We start from the raw sequence: 27917 nt of genomic DNA, 5'->3' as shown, positions 1-27917 counted from the left end.
CAATGCAATCTGGGTGGAATATCACCGCTCAGGATCGCATTGTAATATGTGATCCTATCAGTGGGATGTATCATCCCCCAAGCGCAGGGACAGGGACCGAAAAGAGCCTTTCCCTGCAGTGCGATCAGCCGGGTACTGGGGGGTCTGCGCATGCGCAATCAGCTGACACCCCCCCCCCCCAACCCTGCTGATCGCACTGCCCTGCCAGCAGTGTGGTCTGTAGAACATATGCTACAATGGGCTGACACCATATCAGAATGTCAATAGCCCAGGGACCCCAAGCGATGCTGCCCGATGTTGATACATCGGGCAGGATTGCATTACGCATAGTATCCTACGGGGGATGCCGCTGGTGGCAGTGCAGGAGGGAACGCAGCAGGGGTTGAAGATTCCTGCTGCGATATATTTGCAACTATAGCTGCATAAAAAATGTTATTCTACAGTATTCTAACATCATTTGGTATGCAGATACAGTCACAATTACACACAAAATATAGGCATGCTGCATATCATTGTATCTCATCCCAGATTAGAAAAAAGTTAAAAAGTTTATTTGTTACATATGTAATTATTTAATGTTTATAGAGCTTTTTTGTATCCTCCAAATTTTCAAGCGTTCCCTGAAAACTCACCTCTTCAGCCAATCCTATCACATTAAGGTATCACCCACCTAACCCTCAGAGGCACTCATGTATTATTATATAGCTTCCCTTCTGGACTTGCAACTTGGTTGGACTGCTATGCTATTACTAGTGCCTGTCATTGTGTTTCCCTCCTATTTCCCTATAGATTGTAAACTTGCAGCAGGGACCTCCAACCTCTATGTCTGTCTGTTTTACCCAGTTTGTTCTTTCAGTGTTGTCAACATTTGTAAAGCACAATGGAATCTGCTGCGCTATATAAGAAACTGTAAATAAATAAATAATAAAATATCCAATTTTTTTTACTCAACTATAAAATAAATAGAATCTGATTTGTTGCAATCTCCACATTTGGAAACCTACACTTTAGTAAATATACCCACTATATTGATAGCTAATATGTCTTCTTTAAGATCTATACAGAAATGTAATAATTTGGCCAGAATGATAAACAAACAAATGGTTAAATATATAGCTGTGTACACATGGGGCGAATTTAAGCACATATCGCTGGCAATATGGTTGCTGAGTGCAGGGTCGCCATGAGAAATCCTAGGCCCCGATACCACAACAATCCTGGGGCCCCCACAGACAGAGCTCCTCTGCGGACCTGTTGTTATGCCACTGCTTCCAAGGTGGATACAGGGACAAAAATTTACACTATAATGCCTATTACACATGTTGCACACCCATTACATATTATACCACATGTCATAATGCTCATTACATGTTATTCCACACAACGTAGTGGGAAGTACACATTATGTTATACACCGTAATACCTATTACATAGGGCTGGGGACATGGCACTGGCACCTGCTGCTGCTGCTGGTGGCTGGGATGGGAATGTGGGGAGAGGGGCGGGCTGGATTCTGCGGAGTGGGCGGCCTCTCTCTGATCCAGTTCCTCCCAGCACCCAGGGACTACCTACTCTAAGTATCCTCCTTTTGCTGAGCCACGGTAAACTCCCAAGTCATGTGGCAGGCCCTGCAGTCGGAGAGTGGAACAATGCTCAGAAGGACCTCTGTGGTGCTGCTGTACCCACGTCTGCCCACATCCGCACTCCCAATGCCACTGCTGAACAGCTGACTCCGGCACACTCAGAACCGGCAAATTTTTTATTTAGAAACTGTGTGTCTAGACCAGGGTCCCCCTGACAGGCCCGGACCTGGGTAAACTGCACCTGCCCCCCCCCCCCCCCCCCCCTCTCGGCACCCCGGTCTGAGTGACCATATTGCCAGTTTTTTAAATGATTTGGAAACCCCTCTCTAAAAATCCTGCGTTTGCCCCTGGGGGCACTGTGACTGCCATCTCAGAAACAGATCTGCACATGCACAGTACAGGTCCTGCACATAGGTATCATGTATGTAAACCATCTGTAATATTATAAAAAATATATATGTTCATCTTAAAGCATGTTGTGATCTTGTCAGTTCAGCAATCAAGAAGTACAAAAGCCAAGAAGACACTACAGGTATTACTAATAAAAAAAATACATCACAATTTTATTGGACGCTCCATTGCAAGACATTTCCCCAGAATACAAATTGACCCCTTTTCAGAACATTTACATCAATAAATAAAGACAAATTCATTATAAAGAGGACAAGACCACATCACCTGTACCTTGGGGCCTGCTGCAAACAGTAACGGAACACTTCCGGAGAAGGGAGAACACTTGGATAGGAGTAAGTGTATACAGAGATCTGTAATCCCTGCCAGTGCCTCCAGGAGTGAGGTGGTTAATGAGGTTACTTTCATGATAAGACACAAATGTCCTTAAAAATGGCTGGAGTTCTGCATCGGTGTGTATGGGTGTTCCTCTAGCTCTTTTTAAGGATTTGGAAACACTTCCTCTGTTTTTATTTGTTGTCAGAGCACAAATTGATGCATATTCTCTGTATATGTGTTTGTGGTAGAAGAGAACAGGGGAGCAGTGAGGGATGAGAAGAGACCCCAGGAAAACTGTAAGGGGTGGATTAGTTGTAAATAAGTCAGGAAAAGGCATTGTTCTGTGATGTGCTCTTATGGTCATCTGCTGCTTCTCATTCTCCAGCAAAATGTGCATATCAACTTGGCAACATGGAAACCAAATTGTACGGTCTCAGCAGCAGCCTCTGTCCAGCCTCTCGCCCAACACAGAAGGCTTCCAGGCCACAGAGGGGCTGCATAGGACAAGGTTATCTTCACAGACCTACCCATCCCCAAAAGGTGACAGGATCAGAAGGAACTCAGATATTCCAAGGCAACTTCATATACGTATTTATATTGTTCCTGAGGAGGGAAAAAAAAAGAACATTTGAGGAAGCTAGTAGTGGATGAGAGGATAATGTATTCAAGTACCTACTGGTCTGGTGCTACTTGGTATTACCATCTAAAAGGACACTGCATGTCCTGACTTGAAAGAGGTTTATGTTGGCCGTTCCTACATGTGTAATGTTTTCCTCACACACATCTATGGGTTCAGCAGCTAGTGATATGCTACCATGTTGTAGGCCTCAAAATAGAAATATGGAGTGAAAATGCTACTACTGTAAGTCACTGAACCTGTGACAGAGTGGTTATGTGCCACCTTATGCTCCCTCAAACCACCAGAAAGTGACAGAAATAGTTGGACCAATAACTGATGTGAACCTTGTTTAAGTAAATAGATAAGCTGATAGTTGTAATTGTATGCATACACTTTCTTGTTGTAACAAAGCTGAGGGTATTATGAAACTAGTGTCATGATAAATGTGAACACCGTAAAGCAACAAGAAGACATGCGTGTTACAAAACTAAGAGTGAAAAAATAGATGTAAAGGGGTCCAGGAAATTTACGAGCAAGGGATGGGTGTCAAATGAAAGAGTACTAAGTCAATGGAGGGGCTTCAGGCAGTTCAAAATTCAAATAGACAAAGCCAGACGAGGGGGGGGGGGGGTGTGTGAAACGGGCAGTGGGGAGAGCGTTGACACTTGACACAGCCTCTCCCCACTCAGTGCCATGTGCTGAGCTGGGGAGAGAGATAGCTGCAGTGGAAGCCTGTCATCTCTTTCCCTACTGTATGGGCGAGGAAGAAACCCTCCCACAACCCGCACATATTACAGGTGTTTTTTTTTTCACAAGGCATACCCATGCCTCCTCCCAGGGGCCACGCCCCTTTGTTTTACTGGGACCCAGCCGACCTGATTTGCACCCCTGGGTGAGGCACAGCAACTGCCATTCCAAACTGACTCACTGGCAGTTGGTGTTGCTCCCCTATTTGAATTTGGACTGTGCTGTGGCCCCTCCTCTGGAGCCGCCATTGGTCAGCAGCAGTGTTCCCTCTAAGCTGTGCGCGTGTGCGCGCGCACACAACTCGCCGAGCCCGCGCACAGACATTACAACTGAGCGCACAAAGGTTAAAATCTTGTTTTAGTGTGCCACGAGTTTAATAAGGTTGAAAATCACTGCTATATTCTATATGTGTGGTGTGTGAAGTCTGTAAACATTCAAATTGCTTTATTAACTCAACAGAACTCGAAACCTAGGCCTGTATACGTTATGTGACGCACAAAAATGTACATTTCCTTCCAAAGTTGCACAGCCAATATCTTTTTCTGCACAAAGCCTTCGTAAAATTAGAGGGAACATTGGTCAGCAGTCTAAAGATTTTAAAGTTTGGATACAAGTCAGTAGCAGAAAGAGATATGGTGCAGACAGTGCTTGGTTTTGTCTCTTGCCATGTGTGTTAGGGCATCAATTGTATGTTTTCATTAGATACCAACCTATGGTTGGAGAATGGGTGAAACACTGCACAGTAACTATGGATGGGGCATGAAAGTGTTGGATAAATATGCAGCTGCAGACACATTACAGAGAACACAAAAGCCTGTGAGAGAAAGGTGGGATTGTTGTGCTTTCAGTGGAAAATCTGTTTATGTTAGTGACATCAATTGTGCTGGGTAGATGTGTGCACTTATAGTAACCAGATTTACAATGCATAACATCATTTACTGTTTAATCATTGTTCAAATACGTAAATGTTACTATAAACATAGGTTGACACCATTTGTTGCTTCACGCTGTGAACATTTATCATGACACATGTTACAAAGGTTATCATTACTATTTTTCCATCAGAGGCACATGATGTATTATTTGTTTGTTGCTCAACTTGTAGATATGGGGAGATAGAAGGGGCCGGTCACTCACCAGTGCCTCCACCATGTTGGACTTATTATTCCGTAGGGTTTTCACGGTGTGAAACACGTCAATGATGTTCTGCTGCTGGATCATCTCACACACGCTGCAGATAGCACAGAATGTCCCACTACGACCCCCTCCATTCCTGAGGGAGGAAATATTATGTTGTGACACAGAGCATAATGGTCTAGTCTTACACAAGAGATGTATCCTGTGATACAGTAGCTGTGCTGCCATCCACTGATGCAAACCTTAGGGAGTTCTAGTAAACAGATATTTGTGGTGAATATAGTACAATATTATGAGAGTATACAGTAAAAGAATCAGACAATATGATGTACAGTAACCCGTGGATTGGAAAGAGTGGTACCTTTAACATAATAGGTAGTGAACCATATACAGAGCAGTTAACCTTGGTCCAATTCACCTCTCCTGAGCCAATGTATTAATTCTAGATTAGTGAAGATTGTTTAATACTAGTTGTTCTAATGGTGGAGTAGGGGGTTCCATCATATTTCATATTGTGCATTTTTTTAGGCTATGACATGTTGTATGTTGACTGATGAAATGTAAACTTGACCCTGATGCCTGCATTTTCCCAATGTGGACATTTAGGGAGGGTTATTCGATGTAGGGTCACCCCCGACAGTCATAACCCTGTCCCGTTCTCGGCTGGCTCGACTGGGATTTTGCAGTGGGAAGCAGCCGGAAATCGTGGAAATTGCTGAAATCGCTGAGCTGCAGCCGGGAATCCGTCAATTCCCAGCCGTTCTCGGCAGAACGTGCTTGACTGCTTGTGAATTCGGGCACGTTCTGCCGAGATCTCTGTTCAATGCTATAGGGGAAGACAGCATTGAATAGGGCCCGGCCGACATCGGTAATGGCAGCGGGAGATTAAATATCCCCCTTAGGGGTAAATTTACTATTGAAGAGGGAATGTTGCCCTTAGCAACCAATCAGATTCTATCTATTATCTTCAAGAAGGTGCTTAATACATAAGTACAGTAGAAAGTTGCTATTGGCAATATCCCATCTTCAATATAACTCCCATCTTAGTAAATGTACACCTTAATGTGTCCATGTCATCATTTGCCTGGCTTTATCATTGTCACCATGTTGACATGATTCATAACTGTCGACATTCTGGTATCGACATTTATATCGTTGAACGCAAATTGGATTTTCATATTAATATTTGTCACGTGACAAAAGGTTCACATAGGTCATTTGTAATTTAATCATAGAAACTTATAGACATTTACTACATATCCATGCATTTTGATTATATCAATAATATTTTGGTTTATGTAAATGTTGAAAGTGTCTATTTCCTTTATAGTAACCCTGTTTAATTCATAAAAAGGAATAAATGTACAGTCTATGTAGCTATTATAGTTCAGCACCAAGGACAGAGCTATAAGGTTGGCAAAGCTACAAATTAGCTTACAAATAAACAATGTTGTGTTTTAAGCTCCCAATCCTCTGCAGCGTTGTTATAAAGTTCAATATTGCACCTCTCAATTGCGTTACTGAAGCCCATCCCACATCTTTACATCTGTAATAAGGCTTAAAGCTGGGACTGCATCAGTCAGACAGGATTGTCCCTGTGTAAGAACCCACGGATCCATACAGTTCAATTTTGACAATGAATGTCTTCCAAGCTATCCTATCAGGACGGGCCCCTGACAGTCGGGATTCCGCTGTTGGAGAAAGGACTGTCGTTGGGGTTATACCATACCCGCAGGATTAAGTTACTCCCGTATTAATACTTAGGCTATACCATGCATATTGAGCTTTGTAATGCTCAGCATTTTACATGGTATTAGTGTATTTTACATGGTCTTTAACTAATGTCTGAGAAATGTGTGTGCAGTGCTTGTGAACAAGCAGGTGACTTGATGAAGATTGATGGAAGAATGACTAAAGAGAAGATGATCTGTACACCTCCTTCAGGCGTAGAAGAACTGTCTCCCAGACAAGGCACAGTACAAGGAGTGTAAGATATATCTTCAGAAGAAAGGAAGAGTATGTGAAATAAATAAACATTATGGCATGTCTTATTCAGTCTTGATCTCTCACCTGAACTTTAGTATGAGAAGATAAATAGAACCGGGAGAAAAGCTCCAGAGGGAGAATTCAGGGACACGAATATGATTCCAACAAATATCAGGATATGTGGGCGAATATACATATACAATGCCTTCTGTTGCCATAGTGGCAAAGAATGAAGCCATAAAGAAAAACAGCATTATAGTAACAGTAACACATTTATTATGATTTTATTTTGACACTGTTGATTTGTTTTTCATGATCCGCAGTGTAAGCAACTGTTTGTCTGCATTACTAGTTGTTTTAAAACTATATGCAGGTAAAACAATCTGTAGCTTTCGTAATACAGCTGCATCTAATCCTTCCCATCAACACAGATCGGAGATGATGAGCGCAATTCTACCCAGATCTCAGTAATACAGAGAGTCAAGCAGGTATAATTCCTATAAATGTGGTTGTGGTTCTTAATGTTTGGGACCGGTTTCTATATAACTTAACATAATACATGTTCCCCTTTCCTGGCTGCTCAAATGTTTGCGGTGGTTTTCATGTTTTTTCTGACGTGCTATTTGATTGTCCATATACTTACAGACAGTGCACAACGGTCCTGCCTTCCCTCCCGTCGTATTGCTCTTGCCACTTCTCTAACCTCTGCACGACCTTTAGTATGGAGCGCTTTGAAGGTGGTGTATCCCTGTATGCTGGCCATCCAATATACTGGAGGTGTTGTACGATGCGATACCCATCTTGAGGCTGAAACAAAGACTATCTTAGTTTTTTTGATCATGGCAGAAACCTGCAGCACTAGCTGTAGCTTCCTATTTGCTTACCCGTGCCATATTGCAGATCCGGAATATCCGGCTGATGGTGTCCTCATCAATATCTGCTGATACAAACTCCACCTGCACTGGTCCATAGCAGCAGGATGTCTTCTCTGGCCAGTACTGGAGGCATAGCTAGCAGAGGAAACTTGACACTTAGACAATATCCATAAGCATGCAAAGCAATGTTAAGAGCGTGCAGAGCTATATAACAACATGCTGTGTGAAACAAAAACACTGATATAATAACAGAGGAATAGTAAAATAATAAGATTCTGGGGATATAATCAGCAATCATAGAAACAGACCAACATGCAGAGTAGCATAATCACAGAGAGAGGGAAATAACAGTGTGATGGAATGACATGCACAGATATGGGACGGGCTGCTGTTCTGTGAAAGGGGAAATATGTTCCCTGCAGATTAAGAAGAAGGAAAACCTATGGGAGTTAGAAAGTTCTAACTAAAAGAAAACGTATTTAAATAAGAATATGCTGTCAAACTTCAATCGTCATAAACATTAGTTCAGTTCCATATTCATTGACTTTGGTAAAAGAGGACCTGTCATCGGGGAACCGTAGAGTTTTAATGAAGACAGAAATCTGCCCTCATTCCACTAAGGCAAGGAGCATTAGGTAATTTAGTATGCGGAACCAACATGTAAATCCTTCATTCGGGCCGTGCAAGCACGGCCCTGCTTTATCTAAGCCATCCTTTCCGTTTTAGAGTGCTGTAAAACAAAGAGGAATCTGGCCGGGATACAGCTCCCTGCCCAGGATAGTGATTACTAGTCTGGCTGATTAGTGTGTCAGGGGTGCTAGCTGTTGGACCTTATTCTGGGGAAATAGTGGGGGAGGAGCAAAAAGTTCTTATCAATCATTAATGATAAATTCCTGTTCAGCCATCATTAAGGAAAACATCATACTGTTGTAGCTAATGTTTGTTTTCTTTTGTTTAGATCCAATTATATATTCAATTTCAGTATGTAATAGGCACATGACAATGACAAACATAATAGAGATAAGTCATAAAAAAACTATTTAATTGTCCTATAAACAATAGCATCCCCTCAGCAACAGGATGACGATAGTATTTCTTTTCAATTAATTTTTCTATAAATATTTAATGAAACCTAATTACAACATTTATACTACATAGAAAAGCTTATTTCTTCAAGTCTTATCTTTATTTCTGAGTAAGGCAGGAAAAATAGTTTCTCAGTCCAAGATATATATATATATATATATATATATATATATATATATATATATATATATATATATATATATATATATATATATATATATAGCTTTCAATGGGCCAAATCAGATTATTAGAGATGCATTTTTTTTAAGAAACAAAGAGAACAAATCATTCATTGGACAAGGGGATATCAGAAGTGATTTGTTATTATTAAAAATGCAGATAACCCATATTCAGAACCGGTGAAAGGGGTGTACAAGGGGGTCACTTCTACTGGGCCCTGAGATTCCAAGGGGCCCAGCCACTCATAGGCTGCTGCCCACCAATACAGACCTGATGATGCTTACTGCAGTAAATTGGGGGAATTGTGTATAGTATAATTTAAATTTGGCACCAGACCCTGTGCTAAATTAGTTAACCCTTTGAGTACCAAGTGAATTTTTATTCATGAATTTGACCTGTAATGCTTACCTTATATAGTAAATATCATCTTCTTTTACTCAACATTTTTCATTTAAATTTATAAAACGTAAGCGATGCTGGCATTTTAAATGCATATTTTAAACATCTCTAAGATAGATGTTGGCACTTAAAGGGTCAAATTATTAGCTTGCTCTATGTTAATAAAAAAGAAACCTAAACAACCAAGTTATGCAGCACTGGTACAAAAATACAGCACTGGGGCAACACACAGATTCATAGGCAAACACGGGGGGGGGCAAGTTCCTTCAATTGTGACAACAATAGCTGCTACATAATATGATCAATAGAGCTGCCACCACATAATGAAGTTTAAGAGACAGAGCAGAGCACATGTCTAGAGTACCAGCTTCTTCTACCACATTTTATGGAGAGTAACTGCTAGGAGAAGAGACAGGAGCCTTACCATGAAGTGGGAGATTGTGAGCTTAGAAAGTGCAGTACTGTTTCTATTATATCTGTGTATTTATTTATTATATGTTTAACCTTTTCCTGATCACTTATCTTATTTAAATATTTCAAAGAGCCTATACTATAGACCATATGTACTGTTCAATATCAATACTGTATTCCATATATTATCCAGCGTATAAAAATACCAAATTTTGTGGCTGCTACCGCTCCCCCAGACTCATGTACTTACTCCAATGCCCTGCAGAGTGGAAGATTCTGGATTACATTTGGAAACCCCCCCTCTAGAAATCCTGCATTTGCCACTGAGATTAATCAAGAAAGGTGTAAACATTGAGGGAACAGCAATGATGCAAAGACAGAATGGAGGAAAGCAGAAGTCTGACAGGGGCTGTACCTGTGCAGCGTCCATTTCATTGAGCATTACGATTGAAGAGCAGTTGTAGTCAAAGACCAATCTCCAGAAGTCTGGCACAGTGTTGGGTAAAGGATGTTGTGTGACCAAAAATGCAGCCGGCTTTTTATGGCTCTAGGGAACCAAACAAGAGTCTGTCACAAATAGTGGTCTGATCCTTTGATCTCCAGCACACAACGGTGACATGTCTTTAGTCAGTGTTGTCGGATACAGAGGAGAAGCATGATACTTGCACTGTCTTTCCCAGTGCAGACTGACAGTGAATAGATAGAGGCCCCTTGGTTTATGTCATGGCTTCAACATAAAACTGTTGACAAGCTGTGACATACAGGAGTGTGTACTGCAAACTGGCTATTACACCATTTATTCTACAGTATCTGATCACATAATCTGTCAGTGTTGTGTGTGTGTGTGTGTGTGTGCGTGCGTGCATGACACAAGATTATCTAAGAAATATTCTCTTTGCAGTAAGGAGCTGTCAGATCTCAGACATAAGCTGAGAGATCTGGACCACCCCCTGGAGTGTGACAATCAGGATGTTTCCCATGGAAGATCAGACATGAAGCATTGTACTGCGTGACAGACACTGACACACAGCTCATGATACTGTATATACCTGACTATGGCATACACTAATTGCCTGCATACATATACGCACATCCATGAGTGTAGCATTGATGTAGTTGCTGGTTTCTCCATCCAGTGAGATAAGGAAGGGAAGGCACCGGTCCAGTGGCAGGACATCCAGAGCTCGGTTCTTATCGTGGTTCCTGGGTAACAGTCCTATGCTGCAATCTTCAGGCCTCACTCGAGGTGTCACAATGTTCAGGGTCTATGGAAGAGAAAGGTCCAGAATAGGTCATTGTGGCACCATGCAGTTTTCCAAAGTTATAAAGTTTGTTTTATGTCACACAAATTTCCTATTGTTCTAGGGTGAAACAAGAAGGAAGGAAAATGCTATTTACCATTTGAAGACTTTTTTTTATAAAATTGTAAACATTGATTTGGGATTGCTGTATTTAAATAGATTCTATTTGTATGTATAGTTTTCCCATTAACTAGATGTGTAGAAGGGTTCTTCTACATAGAACTTCACATAGGACGACAACCTACAGTTGTCAGGTATACATATAGGGCGCCAACCTACAATTGTCAGGTAGACATATAGGGTGCCAACCTACAATTGTCAGGTAGACATATAGGGTGCCAACCTACAATTGTCAAACAGGGCTCAAAAGAATGTTTTAGTATTCTGCAAACAGTGCATGTGAACAGTGTGTTGAATGTTAATTGTATTTATACTGTACAATGAAAGCATAGCCTAGTTTCATTAAACCGATGGCTGGAAGATACAAAACCAGTATCTATCTATCTATCTATCTATCTATCTATCTATCTATCTATCTATCTATCTATCTATCTATCTATCTATCTATCTATCGTAACATAGTTGATAAAAAAATCAGTCTATCACGTTCAACCTATATCGGATCTCCTGCGGCGCACAGCTTAAATTTTTAAAAACCAAGATGTACTGTAGTAACTAGTACTAACAATATGTTTCAAACCAGAGTCCTGATGCACCAAAATGGCAGTCTTATTTCTCTGGGTCCACTCCTACACACTATAATCAATGGTTATAACCCCGGATACTGTTTTCTGTAAAAAATGTGTCTAACCCATTTTTAAACATATCAAATGAGTTTGTCATGTTAAACTTCCATGGCAGTGTATTATTCCATTGCTTAATCCTTTCTTCGCTGGTTGTAATTTATGGGGTGACCGCATGTCCTGCGTAGAGAGCTTGGGGTAAATTGCTCACCCTGATAGTTCTCTGTATTGACCCTTAATGTACTTGCATATAATAATCATATTGGGGAAGATTTTCTAAACTAAAAATGTGGTAAAAACCCTGTTATCAGGGTTTTAACACATTTTGGGATGCTCTAAGCATCCCTCGCCGGGTTACCGCGATGGGGGGCATCGCCATAAAAATCTGGCGATGCCCCATAGAAGCCTATGGGCTTTTAATGCGACCCCTTGCCACCCCGCACCGAACCCCGCCGCCCCGCACCGACACCCCCCCCCCTCATCTGTGTCCGGGCAGCACAGAGCTGTGCTGCCCGGACCTGTGACCTCCTCCTCCCTGCACTGTACATCCTCTTCCGGGTGCAGGGAGGAGGAGAGCCAGCCCCCCCTGCAGCAGCAGCAACCAGGCCGGGTAAGAGAGGGAGGGGGGAGCCGCCGGGACCCGTCGCTCATCGCCGGGTCAACGCAAAAGACAGCTCTTAACGCAAGAGCTGTCTTTTGTGATAATTATCGCATATGTTAGATCACAGGTCTTCATCCTGTGGTCCTCAAGATGTTGTGGAACTACATGTCCCTGCATGCCCTGAAAGTTTTGGCATGCTGTTATAGGAAAAAATGTGGCAATGCATGTTGGAATATATAGTTTCACAACATCTGGAGGGCCATTGGTTGAAGACCCATGTGTTAGATCATATGCGATAATTATGTTTGCGGTAGCCGGCGATGGGTGGCGGTAAGGGGGCGCGGATGTTAGAGCATCCCCCCCCCCCCATATCCTGTTATACCACCTTCAGACAGAAATGTCTGAAAAATCTTGGCTTTTACCCGGCATTTTCATTGCTGAGTAATGTTGCCAAGTCCAGGCTGACCCCTTCCCACAGAAATGCAAATTACTGGGTTAGATATTCCTACCCAGTAATTTGCTGAATAACATGGGTATTTCTTCCATGTGAAAGGATCGACCCGGGTCGTAAATGGGTCCAAAGCCAAATGACCAAAGCCAATATGAGGAAAATCAGTAGAGGTACAATCATACATGAATAGCACTAATAGCCTTTATCTGTGACACACCTGGAACTCATCTTTGATTTGGCTGCAGTTGGTCTGTGGGTCCATGCGACTGATGTTGTAATAGACAGAGCGGAATTCACATACAGGGATGGCAGTGTTACCACATAAACAGGCCTCCAGGATAGCATCATGCACAAACACATACTGCTCCTACATAAAAAGGAAAAAAATCTGATTAATACAGAAACATACTATGGTTTGTTAAAACAACTAGTGGGCAATTTTGTGTGCTTGTGGTATATACAACGTGGATATGTTCACTTTCCTTACCTCAGTCTGCACCATGTTGACTCTCTGAGCTCGGAGTTCCCGCACACAGTTGAATATGTCCACTACTCCCTCATTCTCTGCCATGTCCAGCATTATATCAATGGCTATAAAGCAGCCTGTTCTCCCAGCTCCAGCACTATGTAATAAGAGTATTTCTTTATATTTCTGATACCGACACCTGACAATTTTCAACTTACATTACAAAAGCAAACACCATACACATAAGGATTTCTGAACTTGCCCTGATGAGACAGTGGAACAGGATAAAGATCTATTGCTTTCAATGCTTTGACTCATATGACGTTTATTTGAATTACATCAAAAAAATACTGTTTTGTAGAATCCCCAGTGTATTGACACCATAGTTATCTCTGTATATACCAATATCTGGTGTACAATTCTGCATACATTATCTGGTGTACAATTGTACTCTTTCTACTGCATTTCTAGGCAACATGAAACAGAAGTGTATGAAAATACAAGCATCATCTCATCCATAGTGGTCATTCTGGCTGGCTCGCTAAGCAGCGGCACCTTCTAACAATGCCCACCGGGCGTGCAAATGCCCACCCCCACCGCTTTGCAAATGTACCTGCTGCACTGTGAATGGATGTTTTGCATAAACATTAATTCGCAGGGTAGCATGCAAGCCCAAAACTATTAGATGGTCACAAACCATCCAATGATTTATACAGTGCTCACAAATCTAAGTCAGTCTGGGCAGACATAGACTTGCGGCCTCCTGGTCCAAGAACTGGGTGGTTCGCATGAGGACTCCCAACTTTTCCTGGACACACCCAGCATTTTGGTGGGTACGCCTCCATCCCTTGCCCACCTCCATCTCGCCCCCACCCCTCTGTGAGAGTGACACAGAGAAAAGCACCTGCACAGAAGCCCTGCACATGCGCATAAGCAAATTCTGCAAATGCACAGTGTTTCAAAATAGGTCCCCATTTCGATCATGCCGGGGACCGAATCAACAAGAATCAGGGCCTCAGTGTGTTGTTAGAATGACACTATAAGAATTTAGGGTACTTGTTTCCTAGCACGGCGTCCACGATTTTCATCTTATGCCATTGTTTCGATCGCATCGCATGCGACCCGATCGCATGCAATGCGATGCGATCAGACACGATTTTTTAATTGTACAGGCAACCTGATGGGTGATTACTATGTTAAATGCACCCCCATTGTTAACGCCACCCCCACTATGAACGCCAACCCGAAGTGTGGCGAGCGGCGGCGGTACATGTCCTCCGACCTTTTCATACCACCACTATCCACATCGGCGTGGAGTTGATTTTATATAGTGTGGCAAGCGCAGTGAGCCACTGAGCCCGAAGCGTGGCGAGCGGATGCGGATTACTTCACATGTATTCCGCGTCCCCACGCGGGGCTCGCTTCGCTCGCCACGCTTCGTGCTACCCACACTATATAAAATCAACTCCACGCTGACATGGATAGTGGGGTATCAAAAGGTCGGAGGACGCGTACCGCCACCCCTCGCGTACTCGCTGCACTCGCCACGCTTCAGGTTGGCATTGATAGTGGGGGTGGCATTAACAATGGGGTGCATTTAACATAGTAATCACCCATCAGGGTGCCTGTACAATTAAAAATCATTGCAATGGCATGCGATTCAACGCGATATTAAAATTGCACAGAGCGGGGTCTTAGGACCCGAAAATCGGGTCCCATCGCATCCCATCGCATACCTTAATTAGTAGTATGCGATGGCATATGATGGGCGCCATGCTAGGAAACAAGTACCGAATTTAGTCACCCAATATATACTGACTGATAATAGCAATAGGAATATTTTCATTAAGATAATTGTATTTTACATTTTTAGGCCTCTAAACAAGGAGTGTTATGTAGACTCAGGGGGCCTCATGTATGCATTTTAATCCCACAACACAGGTGTAAATTATTATGTCCATTAAGTATACATACAATTTGGGTGAGTTATTTTGTTTTTGTGCAGGGTAAATACTGGCTGCTTTATTCTTACACTTCAATTTAGATTTCAGTTTGAACACACCCACACAAATCTAATGCTGGGTACACACCAGAACGATTTGGGATCAATTCCCCCAATTTCGATACCATTTTGACCAATTGTATGTAAAAAGAGCAGAGCTGTAAATGTTTTCAATGCGATTCCGATCCGATTAGCGTTCCCGCCGGTCGTTTAGTTGCTTTGGAGATTTTACCTGCTGCACTAAAGATTTGCCATCTACAATGAATTGGGTACAGATTGTGCGCAGATCGTTTTCAGATCATGTACTCCAATCCAATCGTGCGACCATCGTACGATTTCAGGAAAATTATCATTCTGGTTATGTAGAATGAATTATCATTCATTCTACATAACTCTCTCTGCTCATTACATCGGCTCCACCTGCAGTGCAAGATGGTTTTTCCCATTTTGAGAACAAATTTTCCCTGCATTCAAGTCTGAACTAGGCCCAATATTCAGAGCCACCAGCACATTTTACGTAAAATGCATATTTTTCATAAGTTAGGCTAATATATAAGAGTAAGAGTAAGATATGCTTTATGTCTGTCAAACACTAGCAAAATATCACTTCTATGTATTGCTTATGTTCTGATCACAGATAGTAAGAAAACTCTACTACAGTATATAAATAGAAGTAAAATGCTAATTCTAGCTACAAGCCTTACCGTAGACAACCACTTTAAAGTAGGCACGTGCAGATCCGGATTTACCTGAATTTACCCGGATCTTAAAACGGGATCTTATTGGCTATCAGCTGTCACATGTTTTGGCTCAAAAAATAATGAATCTGGATCTGCACAAATATATTATGTAAAAAGTATTCATTTTTTTTCTCCAAACAGTCCAACATCAATCAACGCAATGTTGTCAGTGAAATGTACCTGCAGTGCACAGTGATGGGGCCGGCATCTGGTGGGTTGAGGAATTTCACCTGTCTGACAAAACCCAAAAGACCAGTGGCATAGCATGGCACCCCATGATCTGGCCAGCTGGTAAAGTGAAACTGGCGAATCTCGCGAATGTCATGGGATCCTTTCTAAGGGACAGAGAGAAAATGTTTACATCCACTGAACAAAATGATCCTTAATCTATTCCACAAAAGTCCATTGCTTACCTTCTGCACTGTGAACGTCCTAATGACATATTCTGCCAATGGCTCGGTTTCTATGAGGGACACCTTGATGTCGCCGTACACTTCAGTATCGTCAGGCCAGTATCTTACACACTTAACCTGAAAGATGATGAAATGACAGTAGGTACAGTAACATCCAAAACATTTCTTTCAATTGGCAAGAATTCATGTTTAGAATTCCAATAAGTATATCAAAAACTGAACACACTGAAAGAAGACGATAATCAAGTCTGTCATATCTATCTTCTGCTGGACATCCAAATATGGTAATCCTATGGGAATTGCCAAGGATCTTAGTCCATACCTCCCAACATTCTGCCCCAAAGCGGGACCCATGCCCAAAAGGGGGTGTGGTTTCACAATAATGACATGATTGCAAGCCATGCCCCATTTTCCTCACTATGAGGACATGCTCTGTAAACTGCTGACCAAGCCCCCTATCCCTCTCTCACAGTGAATAGACCATGTGTGCATGCATACAGTGGGCGAGATGTACTAAGCCTTGAAAAGTGATAAAATGGAGAGTGATAAACCACCAACCAATTAGCTCCTATCTGTCATTTTTCAAACCCAGTCTGTGACATGGCACTTTTCAAACTTAGTACATCTGGCCCCCTGTCTATCCCCCCCCCCCCCTCACCCACCATGAGACACTGTAGCCTGCAGGTGGTAAAGCAGGCAAAAATGAGTTGTAAACTATGTTAGTCTCAGTGGCATACACATTCTGATAATCATATTCCCATTACCCATTTCTTACTAATCAAATCAATAACATTTATGCATGTCACCCTGCTTTTTTAATGAAAGACACTATGGGGGACATTTAATAGATAAGAGATTCAGAAAGTGAGAGATTTGGTAAGAAATCTCCAGTTTTTTTAAAGCGGCAATTTACACTGCAAAACCGTTTGATTTTGCAGTGTAAATGATTGCCGCTTTAAAAAAACCTGGAGATTTCTTACCAAATCTCTCACTTCTATTAAACTTCACCAAAAATCTAGACTCTACTTTGGGCACTACCAAAAATTTTGTATTTGTCCTACCAAATAGGAACAGTTTTTACCGCACAATCTTTTACTGTAGCTACTATCATGTTTTATAGAACCTCCCACTCAACCACCTTTGTCATTTTGTTACAGACATATTATCTATGGTGTTTCAGACTTGGTTCCCCATCTTTAAAAGCTAACAAAATGGTTTTGTGTATTTCATGCACACGTCTCTCACCCTTCCAACCTCCACCAGATTTGTCACCATAACCACACTTATTGAGTTTTCCTGCCAGATCATCCGCCAGAAATCCTTCACAGTCTCCTGCATAGGACCTAAACAAGACAAGATAAGCAGATGACCAAAGAGATATCTAATGGCTTCTGATTTTAAGTTAATGTAATAAATGGTCACTTAACACATGAGCTGTGTCTTAAGAGTTTTTAAATCAATTTCTAATGAACATTAGGTTCTAAGTGGTTTACTACTATATTATAAAATATCCAGAATCTTCAGGCACTCAGCAAAGAATAACAGGTAAAACCTGCCTCTGAAAATATCCTAATCTTCCCTATAAGTATGAAATGTGCAGCTACCACTTAGTATATTGGTCTTTCCATGGGAAATGCCTATTGGATGATTTTGTTATACCTCCTGATAAGTGTAGCCCCCAATTTAGACATATATAAATAAAAAGACATATGGGATTTAGGGGAGATGTACAAATCATGGAGAAAGCAAAAGTACCAACCAATCAGCTACTAACTGCTGTGTTAGAAAATTGATAGCTGATTGGCTGATGGTTCACTTTTACCCTCTCCAAGCTCTGATACAGCTCACCACTAGAGCTGGTTGGTACTCTCTCTACCGATTAGCGTTGTCAGCATTCTTTTAGCAGAAACACCCTGAAAGGGTTAAATAAGCTTTGATAATTTCCTGATCATTTAGTGGTCACAGTACATTTTCATTACTGTCAGTGTGTGATATTAAGGATACACCAGTCCTGTCTATGTTTAATAATGTGTGAAGAGATATCAATTAAGACAGTGGATTTTGGTGCTTTCATTTTATGCAATGTACCAAACACCCAAGGTGCATTATGCTTTATGGTAAACATATTTCTTAGCTCATAATATGCATTCACTGTCCCCCCCGTGCAGTCACACATTTCACAGGACAGTTCTAATGTCAGTGGTCAGATAGAAGTAGCGTGAAGATGGTGGTGGAACATTGTGATTTGTGCTGATAGGGACATTGGGAATAATTCAGACCATGATCGGACCGGTGATAATTCTTGGAACCCTTCGAGCAGATAGCTGTCGCCCCTCCATAGTGAAATCCCGCCCTGTGTAAGCCTGCTAAATTTTGCAGCCCTGCAATTACCTGTAGCTGAAAGTCAATTCCCAACTACTCAGCATCTAATGATTTCCCCACTGTGTGCATTCTGGGCGTAGCCCAGGACCTATTCGGTGGCTGCAATAGAAACAGGCTAAATGGGGTCAGAGCTGACATCACAAGACTTTCCCTCAAACACTTTTTTTCTGCCACTCCCAGAAAATGGACGGTTATCACACACAAACTCTGGCTTGCTGTCAATCATCTTGCGTATGGCCAGCGATAAAAAAGTAGCAGGATTTTATTGCAGGACGACCTCATACATGCACACTACGAGCCGCAATGCATGAGCAGTCTGTCGATAATCGACTGGGCTGCGACTTTGCAGCCGTGCGGTCAGGTCTGAATTAGGCCCATGGTGTGGATTTTATATTCCTAAAATATCTTTATTTGAAATGTTGTCAATTGGCGTCTATATTCTAACATGGTGCTAGCAGGTAAAAAAACATTCTATTACCAAATGATCCTTTCTGTTTCCTATACCCCTTCACCCTGAAGAACAAAGTTTATATCCCATACATGCCTTTTGTCACTGTTACCTTGTGTGGCAATGTAGTGGCGAGGTCGGTGATAGCCCTGTAAAAGAAAGGTTGGCAATGCTGAGAGCAGGTGGACAGGGATTGTCTGATTGGGTGACAATGATATCACATCCGTTTGCAAGGAACATAGAACTGTGCAACTTACATCTACATAGTTGGCATTAATGTAATCTGAATGCGGGTCTGCATCTATCAGCTGTAGCCGCACCCGGGAATGGTCATCTGAGAGAAAGAGACACAGAATTGTCACAGCAATGTCAGCAGCAAAGTGACAGCCAGGAATCACTGGCTCCCACTCTGTGATGTGTGGACAATGACACATGTCACCATTGGCAAAGTTAAAGATAAAGTCAGTGACAAAGTCACCGCTACGGGCGAGACAAAGTTTCTAAATACCAGATACCAGTCATTCACATAATAGAAGTCATCAGATGAGCTGACAAGGAATTGACAAGGCATGATAACATGTAAAGTTTGTATGGTGATATAAAAGGAGACTGTGATAGAGAAGAAACAGGTAAATATGATAGAGGTCACAATAAGCAAGGATAGGTTAAACAAACGAATTCTCTATATGAATAAAGAAATTACTTGGTGGTAAATAAGAGACAGAATGTACCAAAGTAGTTATGCAGTAGCATGGTAGAATTGGGTAAATGTTTTGGTACTTATGTATTATCTGGGCTCCCATGTTAAATGCACCCCATTTTTTCATACCCCTACTATCCAACTACGCATGGAGTTGATTTTATATAGTGTGGCGAGCGCAGCGAGCCACCGTGCCCGAAGCGTGGTGAGCGCAGCGAGCCCCGCGAGGGGACGCGGTCTCATAAGAAAAATGGGAGTCCAGATATTACATAAGTACCAATGTTTTCATTTATTGTTCTTTTTTTTACCAGTGATTTCCATGAAGGGTACAAAGGCAAAGGGAGCAGTGGGTTTCATGATGAATAAGGCCCACAATGAGTCAGGGTCGCACTCACATGAAATAATGTTCCCATATCTGTTCTTGTTACGGTTCTCATCCTCCTTTGCTGTATCCCACGATGCCGTCTGACCCTCAGGCAGTGCCTGGAAAATAAAATGCATTTGAATGTAGGACACAAACTTCCTACAGATGTGATTTGGTGATGAAATGATAGTTATTTGCTTCATAAACTCTGCAATGATCATTAAGTGCCATCTCATATAAATGTCAGGCATTAGTACTAAATGCATTCTGCTTCTGTCAGATTAGAAGGTAGCTCCCTCTGTACACCTTCATGTCATTTAAAGAGGCTAAAGAAAAAAGGCAAAATTGACATGTGGCCTAATTCAGATGCGGATTTCTTGAAAGTGATGGTGATGCAGCAGGAGGCGTCTATTCAAAGCAGATGCCTTCTGCTTTATTAGCCACCTGTTGCAGTGGCCAGGAAATCTTCATCCTACGATGGAGAACATTGACCTCTTCCACCATTGGAGGATGGAGCTGCCCCTCCCCTTAATGCCCCTAAATCATAGTAGACTGTAAATCACTGACAGTCCGATGCCGATCTGCATCTTATGTTGCAAAACCCATTTGCGCACATGCAAAATAGGACCTGCGTATGCTCTTTTTACTGAAAAACTTGATGAAAAATGTAGTTTTATACAGTAGAGACTGCTCATAACTTAAGACTGCCAGGGGCAACAGCAGATGGCTCTTATAACGTTTAAAGGAATTTTATAGCCAAAATAAAGCTAAAAAACCTCTGACTTCATGGCAGATGTTGCTGCAAGTTATATGCAATATGAAAGTAAATGCATCAAAGCCATCAGCAGTGTAGAGTAGGCATACCTATGGGAGGCCAGGTATTTCTACATCTATCTACTGATACTGGCTGTTCTTTGCTATGAATTGTTGCCAATTATGCTGAGAGGTAGAGACTTATTAGCCAGTTTGGGATTAAAGAGAGTGTTACAGTAAGGACATGAATATGTCTTTATTTGGTGGAACTTCTACTGAATAATATTAAATGGGGTGCCGGATGGGGTTCCGACAACAGGCATTCACCCGACGTCGGGATCCCGACTGTCAAAACACTGACAGCCGGGTTCCCGATGGCCGTCGGCTATTTTCCCTTGTGGGGCTCCACGACCCCCATAGAGGTAGAATAGAATAGGTGGCTTGCGTAGTGAGCCACTGTGTCTGCAGTGTGGCGAGTGCAGCGAGCCCGCAAGGGGCTTTGTTGCGCTCACCATGCTGTCTGAGTCTGGCCAGTCGGGATCCCGACGTTGTGATAATGACGGTCAGGATCTCGACTGTCGGACCCCTATACCACACCCTATTAAATGATTCTGGTATATATCAATGCAGTAGTTAAAAGCCATTCGGATATTTTTGGGTCTGGATTGATAGTAACAGATCAATTACTCCCTCTGAACTTACACCCCTTACCGATACTTGCTCAGTGGCCCACATTGATGGGAAGCCCACTCCCTTCCCCTCATGTTTACGGCAAAGTATACTAAACACAAGAAAACTCATGTCGACCTTCTGACTGCCCATCTGCCCATTGTCGACCAAATGCTTGTGTCGGCCCGCCAATCCTTTTGACCTTAGCCATGTCGACCTATTCCAGGTGTCAACCTAAGCCATGTTGACCATCAGTGAACAACGCAATGTATGTCGACCTTCATTGAGTCAACCATTTGACCCATACCAAGTACACCTTTGTGATTACCCTACGTTCCCCGACTTTTCCGGGGCCTGAACAATCTCTCTACAGCCATTGGGATGGAGAGTGGTGATCACAGAGAAGTTAGATTCTAAAATGATTATTATTTTACCACACCGCCAATACATCATGCAAATATTGAATTATATAAAGTGAGTGCTATTGAATACAGTATATAAACCTGTTGAGTTTGATTGCATTAATAAGAATGTGCAAGGACTATTTCCTTTCACTAATAACAGTATCCTTGAACTAGCTGTCTGTATAAAGTGAAATACAGTCTTTCACCTCTGCATGATGTTGCTCTGACCAGCGATAATTACACTAAATGTTCTCCAATTGAACAGTACATGTTTCTCTTTACATACTTCCTCCCCGCTACTCTTTGTTATCAGACTCACTGGATACCAACTGGTTAATAGGTGCTGCAGATCAGCAAAGACGACAAGGCCTGGCTGAGTGTTTTGTTTATTGAAGCTAGATCCTTTATATAGGAATAGACAGGTAATGAGCGGTTAATTGGGAACACCGCTTTGATCAGAGGCCTATTTGCCTTTAAAAGATCCAGCATCCTAATAGCGGTTAATCTCCCAGCAGAGACGCAGTGAGCAGTAACAGCTCATTTCCATCCCACTTCAAAGCAGCCGAGGGGAAAACAGACAGTATTATTAAACAGCGGGGTCTTGGAGGGAGGCTTTTGTTAGCTCATACTTCAGAAATATGTCATTGGACTTTTTCGCTGCACTGACTTTTTGTCCTGGTATCTCTTTATTTTTGCCCATTTCCCAATTGTATCTTAGTTTTGGGTCTAGCAGACAAGTTCTTCTTTGTAGGTTTATGATCATTTAATGTAGTATTAGCCTTTTTGTCCTTCCATGTTAGATATCCCATTATAATCATACTACCCACGTGCCTTGTTGTCCTGGTCAAACTGAGGGTGTGAAGAAAGTTATGTTATGCATCATATAACAGGATCTTACCCTTAGAGCTTATGAATAATGTAAGGATGCTGTGGTTGAAATCGAATACTTATTAAGTGTGTCCAATCAGATAAGGGGGATATTCTGAGTTATTTAGCATGTATGATGGCTTCAAATAGTTCTGAAATTATGCAAATCACTTTATCTGCGATTAGCTGGAGGCTACAGCTATTTCAAAGAGATGTGACTGCGTAAATCCTCAGTGGAATACAGCATGGATCTGAGCTGCCAAAAAGGATGTCAATAAACATGGCGTCTTAATCTTAGGAAGCTAAAAAAAAAAAGCATATGAGACATAGCCAGCTGAACCCGACCTTGTATGATCCTGCTCCATAGTCTATTGTTATAGCTTTTCAGAAGATTAGTAGGATGCTTTACATACCCTTGGTACGTATCACACAGGGGTCCTAATGCAGTCTACCAAGAGGGCTCTCAATAATCAAAGGGAAGAAGGCTGTAGCTACAAGTGTAATGGTGTACTGTGAACGCAATGTTCTACAATCCCATTATTCCTCCAGGAAGGCTATTACGAAGACTTAAAAGTCTTATTTTTTCAAAAACATGTTTTTTCAATCCTCGCTACAAGTACTACCTCCCTGATATAGGGCCCAGTTCAGAGTCACTGATGTGCGAATTTGCAATATATTTGATTATTGAAGGACTGCACATGCGTACGGATTGTAGGGCACATGCGCAAGCTCAAATAGCGACAACAATTGTGAAAATATCTAATTGCAGTCCCCTCGCAATTTAACAGACAGGAAGTCGGCGTATGGGGGTGGAAACCTGCCATATTCTGAGAGTGTCAGATAAAACGCAGGTGTGCCCAGGCAGTGTCTGCCTTGATCAGCCTGTCTCTGTTGAAGAATTGTGGAAGGGTCGGAGCCTCTCACATATCCACAGACTGGGAAATCGTTCAGTGTTAAGTGACTTGCATATGGATGTGCGACATATAGATGCCGGATAGCAATATTTTTGAAATTCAATCCCAGATTTACACAGGGCGGGTCTGGGTGGCAGATAACTACTCGCAGTCATCTGCAAATGTGCACAAGAGGGATCAGGTCTGAATCAGGCCTAGTGTGCACTGTTGGGGTCCATGAGAAAAGGACTTACAAATTATAGTCTACCAATGGCCAGCAGACAGACATGACCAGTGCTTATTAAAGTATGAATGTATTTCAGAGCAAAGTAACTTGCACACGCTGTAGCTGTACAAACAAAGCTTATTATGGTATTTGGTCACTTCAGAATCAATAAACAAGGAAAGAAGTAGGGGGTACTCTATTCAACAGCCATATCTATTGAACAGAGTGCCACCCTAAGATTTATGGGAAAAGGATTGTACTATGCTGCTGTCCACTATTTATGTGTATTTATTATTAATAAAATATGTTATTATTCAATCAAATTTGTCATGCATTTAGCTGTTTTTGTTTACTGTTATTACCCTCCTGTGAAGATCCCAGATAGCTACCTCCACTGGCTGTTGCTTCACTGTTGGTTACATGGATAGGGCCTGTAGCTATTTTTGTAGTAGCAGTATATGAGGGCAATTCAAAAATGGAGGGAGTTACGTCAACAGGGGCGGGACCAGTTATGTTGTACAATTGTAGACTAGACCAGCTGGGCTGTGGGACAGAGAGCAGTGATTGCCTTTTAATCAAAAAGCAGAGAAAAGAGATGTCTGTGTCAGTGTCTCTCACAGTGCAGATGTAAACTGATACACATTGTTTTGCTCTGAAAGGGTGACTGGCATTCCTAAATAATACATATGTGAGAGATTTAAGACATTTTCATTTGAAACATTGGAAACAGCCCTATGGCCAGGTCTGGACTGGCCTACAGGTATACAGGAGAAATCCAGGGGAACCCTACTGCATGAGTGCCCCATCCAACACTTTGTGGAGTAGGATTATGAGAGAATGTGGGTGTTTTATATGTTTCTATGGTAACGACACCAGTAGTGGGTGCTCCTGACGCACCCCTGTCACCTCCCCTAGGAAGGGTCACTGCCCTTTGCATTTCTCCTATAATAGTTGGCCAATCCCATTTGTTTCCCAACCAAGTTCCTTTTTCCAGCTGTGCAAAACTTGTCCCATTTGTACACTTAGAGGCTAATTTAGAGATGGGCACATTTGCATCCAAGAACTAACTACAGTGAGGCTTTTCTGTCATTGACTAGAGAGCAAGAAACCATTGCTTTCAGCTAGATGTCACATAGGCATTAACTGTAATGAACCCTAATACAATGATGTTCACTGCCAAGGGGATGCACTATACAAGTACTTGTATTCTGATTCCCTTATGGAGTTCAGTCATATGTTACATTATGAAAGAGGACTTCACACTGTGGATGTTTCAGGGGAACCCCATGCTGTTAACCCCTGCATGATTGCCAAAACTAGCCCATGCTATGAGTGCTAAGATTTGAGTCACTTTTCACTTAAAACCTTTTATATGTGCAAATTATCACAATCAAGAGCATGGTACTTCACTACAGATACCGTATAACGTTAGAAAGTTCTTGCAACATCTGTGATACAGTCGTTTTCAAAAGGCAATAGCAACTAATGCTAAACACACCAGGTTTCGCATGAAATCCTACTGCTATCTGTTAAAGCTAGTGACGATTGTGGATTTGACAAACTGCAGAAGAGTAAAGATATCCCAAGTAGTCACAAACCAGGTATATACAAAAATCTATTAGGTATGTATTCAAAGCATGCAAAAGGATATTTTACACTAAAAGGTGCAACTCTAAATCATAATCTGCACATAGAAAGGAAAATCTGTGAACCAAGCTATACTTCCCATTGTATATGCAAACTTTTTTTTACCTAAACAGATGCTGCAATTTGGCTTCCATCAGGCATGTCCAACGTTGGCCCTCCAGATGTTGTGAAACTACGCATCCCAGCATGCTTTGCAATAGTTTTAGCATTTTCTAATAGCAAAACTGTGGCAAAGCATGCTGGGATGTGTAGTTTCACAACATCTGGAGGGCCAATGTTGGACATGCCTGGCTTACATATACATGCCTTAAGAAAGGGATGTAAGTTAGAAAAGAGAATTTACATTGGAAATTTGCACTTTCTTACAGGACTCTTCCTCTTCCATGAACATGAGACAATTGTTTTGTAGTACAACATTTATATATAATATGTAATAGCGGCTCAAAGTTACAGCACACAGTTACTGCCAGGTGTATGGTTATCAGGTTGGTATCAAATAACCTTTCCTATCAGATTTTGCCCTTTGTAGTGGTGTGCACTCCCTCCTAGTTGTATCACATATATAATATATTCTGTCCTGCCTATACTTGTTGGTAGGAAGCCAATGAAAAATGTAATTCAGTGAAAAGTGTAGGAGTTGATGAGGAAAAGGACTACTAATAGTTATAAAAGGGAATCTTGCTACATACTATGGGGGGTGATTTAGAGAAGGCTAAAGTACAGTGCAGCTTCTAACTGTCAAGTTACAGGGTGTGCTACAAAAATGTCAGAAGCTTATTGGTTGGTATTTTATCTCTCTCCATTTTAACTCTGTTTAAGATCTGATAAATCTCCTCCCAGGGGTGCCACTGTACTCCATGTGGTCTGTACATTTACTATTTATTTACAAAGTATCCTTTTTATTCTCTGAATTAGCACTCGCCATCTTAGTAATTCACATTTATTTATATTAATGTTATCTATTTATCGCTTTTTTATTAAGCATTTTGTTTCATGCTGCTTCATTGACGCATCAACTAATCTGCACTTGTTTTACTGACAAATTAGTTTGAGGCGAGGTATGTTAATGGAACGGAATCTCATCCAGTTACTCTTGAAACAACACATTCATTTGCCTTTTACTGCTTTTGTAAAATACACACAAAGCCCCATAACAATGCACCAAGCGCAGTTTCAGACCCATACTGCAAATCATATGATAGGAGTCACAAACTCTTTAATATGAAAATAACCTAGATAGCTGCACACAGCTGTTTATGATTTCTGACACATAAACACAATGTCACTGATCCTCTTGCTGCACTGCCCGCACGGAATCCATGACATATATTTAAGGCCCAGTAATAAAGATGTCTGCACACTGTGTGAACGCCACAAACACAGCATAAGCAATCATGGTTTTCTAAGCCCGGTTTCCTTGACAACAAATAGAATTCGGGCAGCGAATAAATGCAGCTGAAGCCTCTGAATCGTCTCTGATTGTAAGTAAAGAAACGCGCGGTTTCTGCTGAAATCCCCCCCCCCCCATTAATTCCCTCAATATCTCTAAATAGAAGCTCTGGTGAGAGGACCAACTGATACATATTTATAAAGTTATTCTGTAATGCTGAGTTACTGGGGGAAGAAAGATGCAGAAAAGGAATGAAGGGGGGTGAAGGGGGGGGGGGGAGTAGAAGGAAAGAAAGGAGGAATGGGTAGAAAAGAAAGGAAGAAGAGAGGTAAAAGGAAGAGAGGAAGAGATAGGATGACAAGTCAGACATAAGAGTACTATATGTATAGGTGATTTGTGCACCACAAGTACAGATATGTTTAGGTGATTGTAGAACAAGTAAGGGAAGTGAGCAATACACAACCATATGCAGGCAATAAGAGATCGAAGATAAATGAGAGAGAGAGAGAGAGAGAGAGAGGGAGGGAGGGAGGGGGCAATGGATAAATAAGTGTAGTTTCAAATAAACAGGTGTATGAGATTAGAGGTGGATTGTTAGCACAGCAGATAGAATAAATGAGGATTTCTAGAGCCTGCACAGGTACTGTAGTTAAATTAAGAATGAACCATACACAAAGCAAACTTGCAATTGAAGAAGATAAGAAA

General features: G+C 41.7%; 1 protein-coding gene across 12 annotated transcripts in view; it reads right to left on the bottom strand.

Moving 5' to 3' along the window:
* Positions 1-2118: 2118 nt before the first annotated feature.
* The window catches only part of PTPRT (protein tyrosine phosphatase receptor type T), a 281209-nt gene continuing 255410 nt past the window's right edge, over positions 2119-27917 (bottom strand). For 8 of the 12 annotated variants that reach the window (XM_083147730.1, XM_083147733.1, XM_083147726.1 and 5 more), the window contains 13 exons: positions 20395-20482; positions 19412-19633; positions 17715-17812; positions 16470-16586; positions 16237-16391; positions 13336-13471; positions 13066-13215; positions 10844-11017; positions 10168-10299; positions 7686-7811; positions 7445-7608; positions 4816-4951; positions 2119-2915 (listed from right to left, as the gene is read on the bottom strand). In XM_083147730.1, coding sequence (XP_083003856.1) covers positions 2862-2915; positions 4816-4951; positions 7445-7608; positions 7686-7811; positions 10168-10299; positions 10844-11017; positions 13066-13215; positions 13336-13471; positions 16237-16391; positions 16470-16586; positions 17715-17812; positions 19412-19633; positions 20395-20482 — 1752 coding nt within the window. In that variant the 3' untranslated portion in view covers positions 2119-2861. The remainder of the gene's footprint in view (positions 2916-4815; positions 4952-7444; positions 7609-7685; positions 7812-10167; positions 10300-10843; positions 11018-13065; positions 13216-13335; positions 13472-16236; positions 16392-16469; positions 16587-17714; positions 17813-19411; positions 19634-20394; positions 20483-27917) is intronic. The other 4 variants (XM_083147735.1, XM_083147737.1, XM_083147738.1 and 1 more) reach the window with 1 other exon arrangement.

Source organism: Crinia signifera, chromosome 6, assembly GCF_055691185.1.
Source record: "Crinia signifera chromosome 6, ASM5569118v1, whole genome shotgun sequence".
Lineage (NCBI taxonomy): Eukaryota > Metazoa > Chordata > Amphibia > Anura > Myobatrachidae > Crinia > Crinia signifera.
The sequence above is the reverse complement of the archived record's forward strand: the minus strand, read 5'-3'. Positions and strand labels throughout refer to the sequence as shown.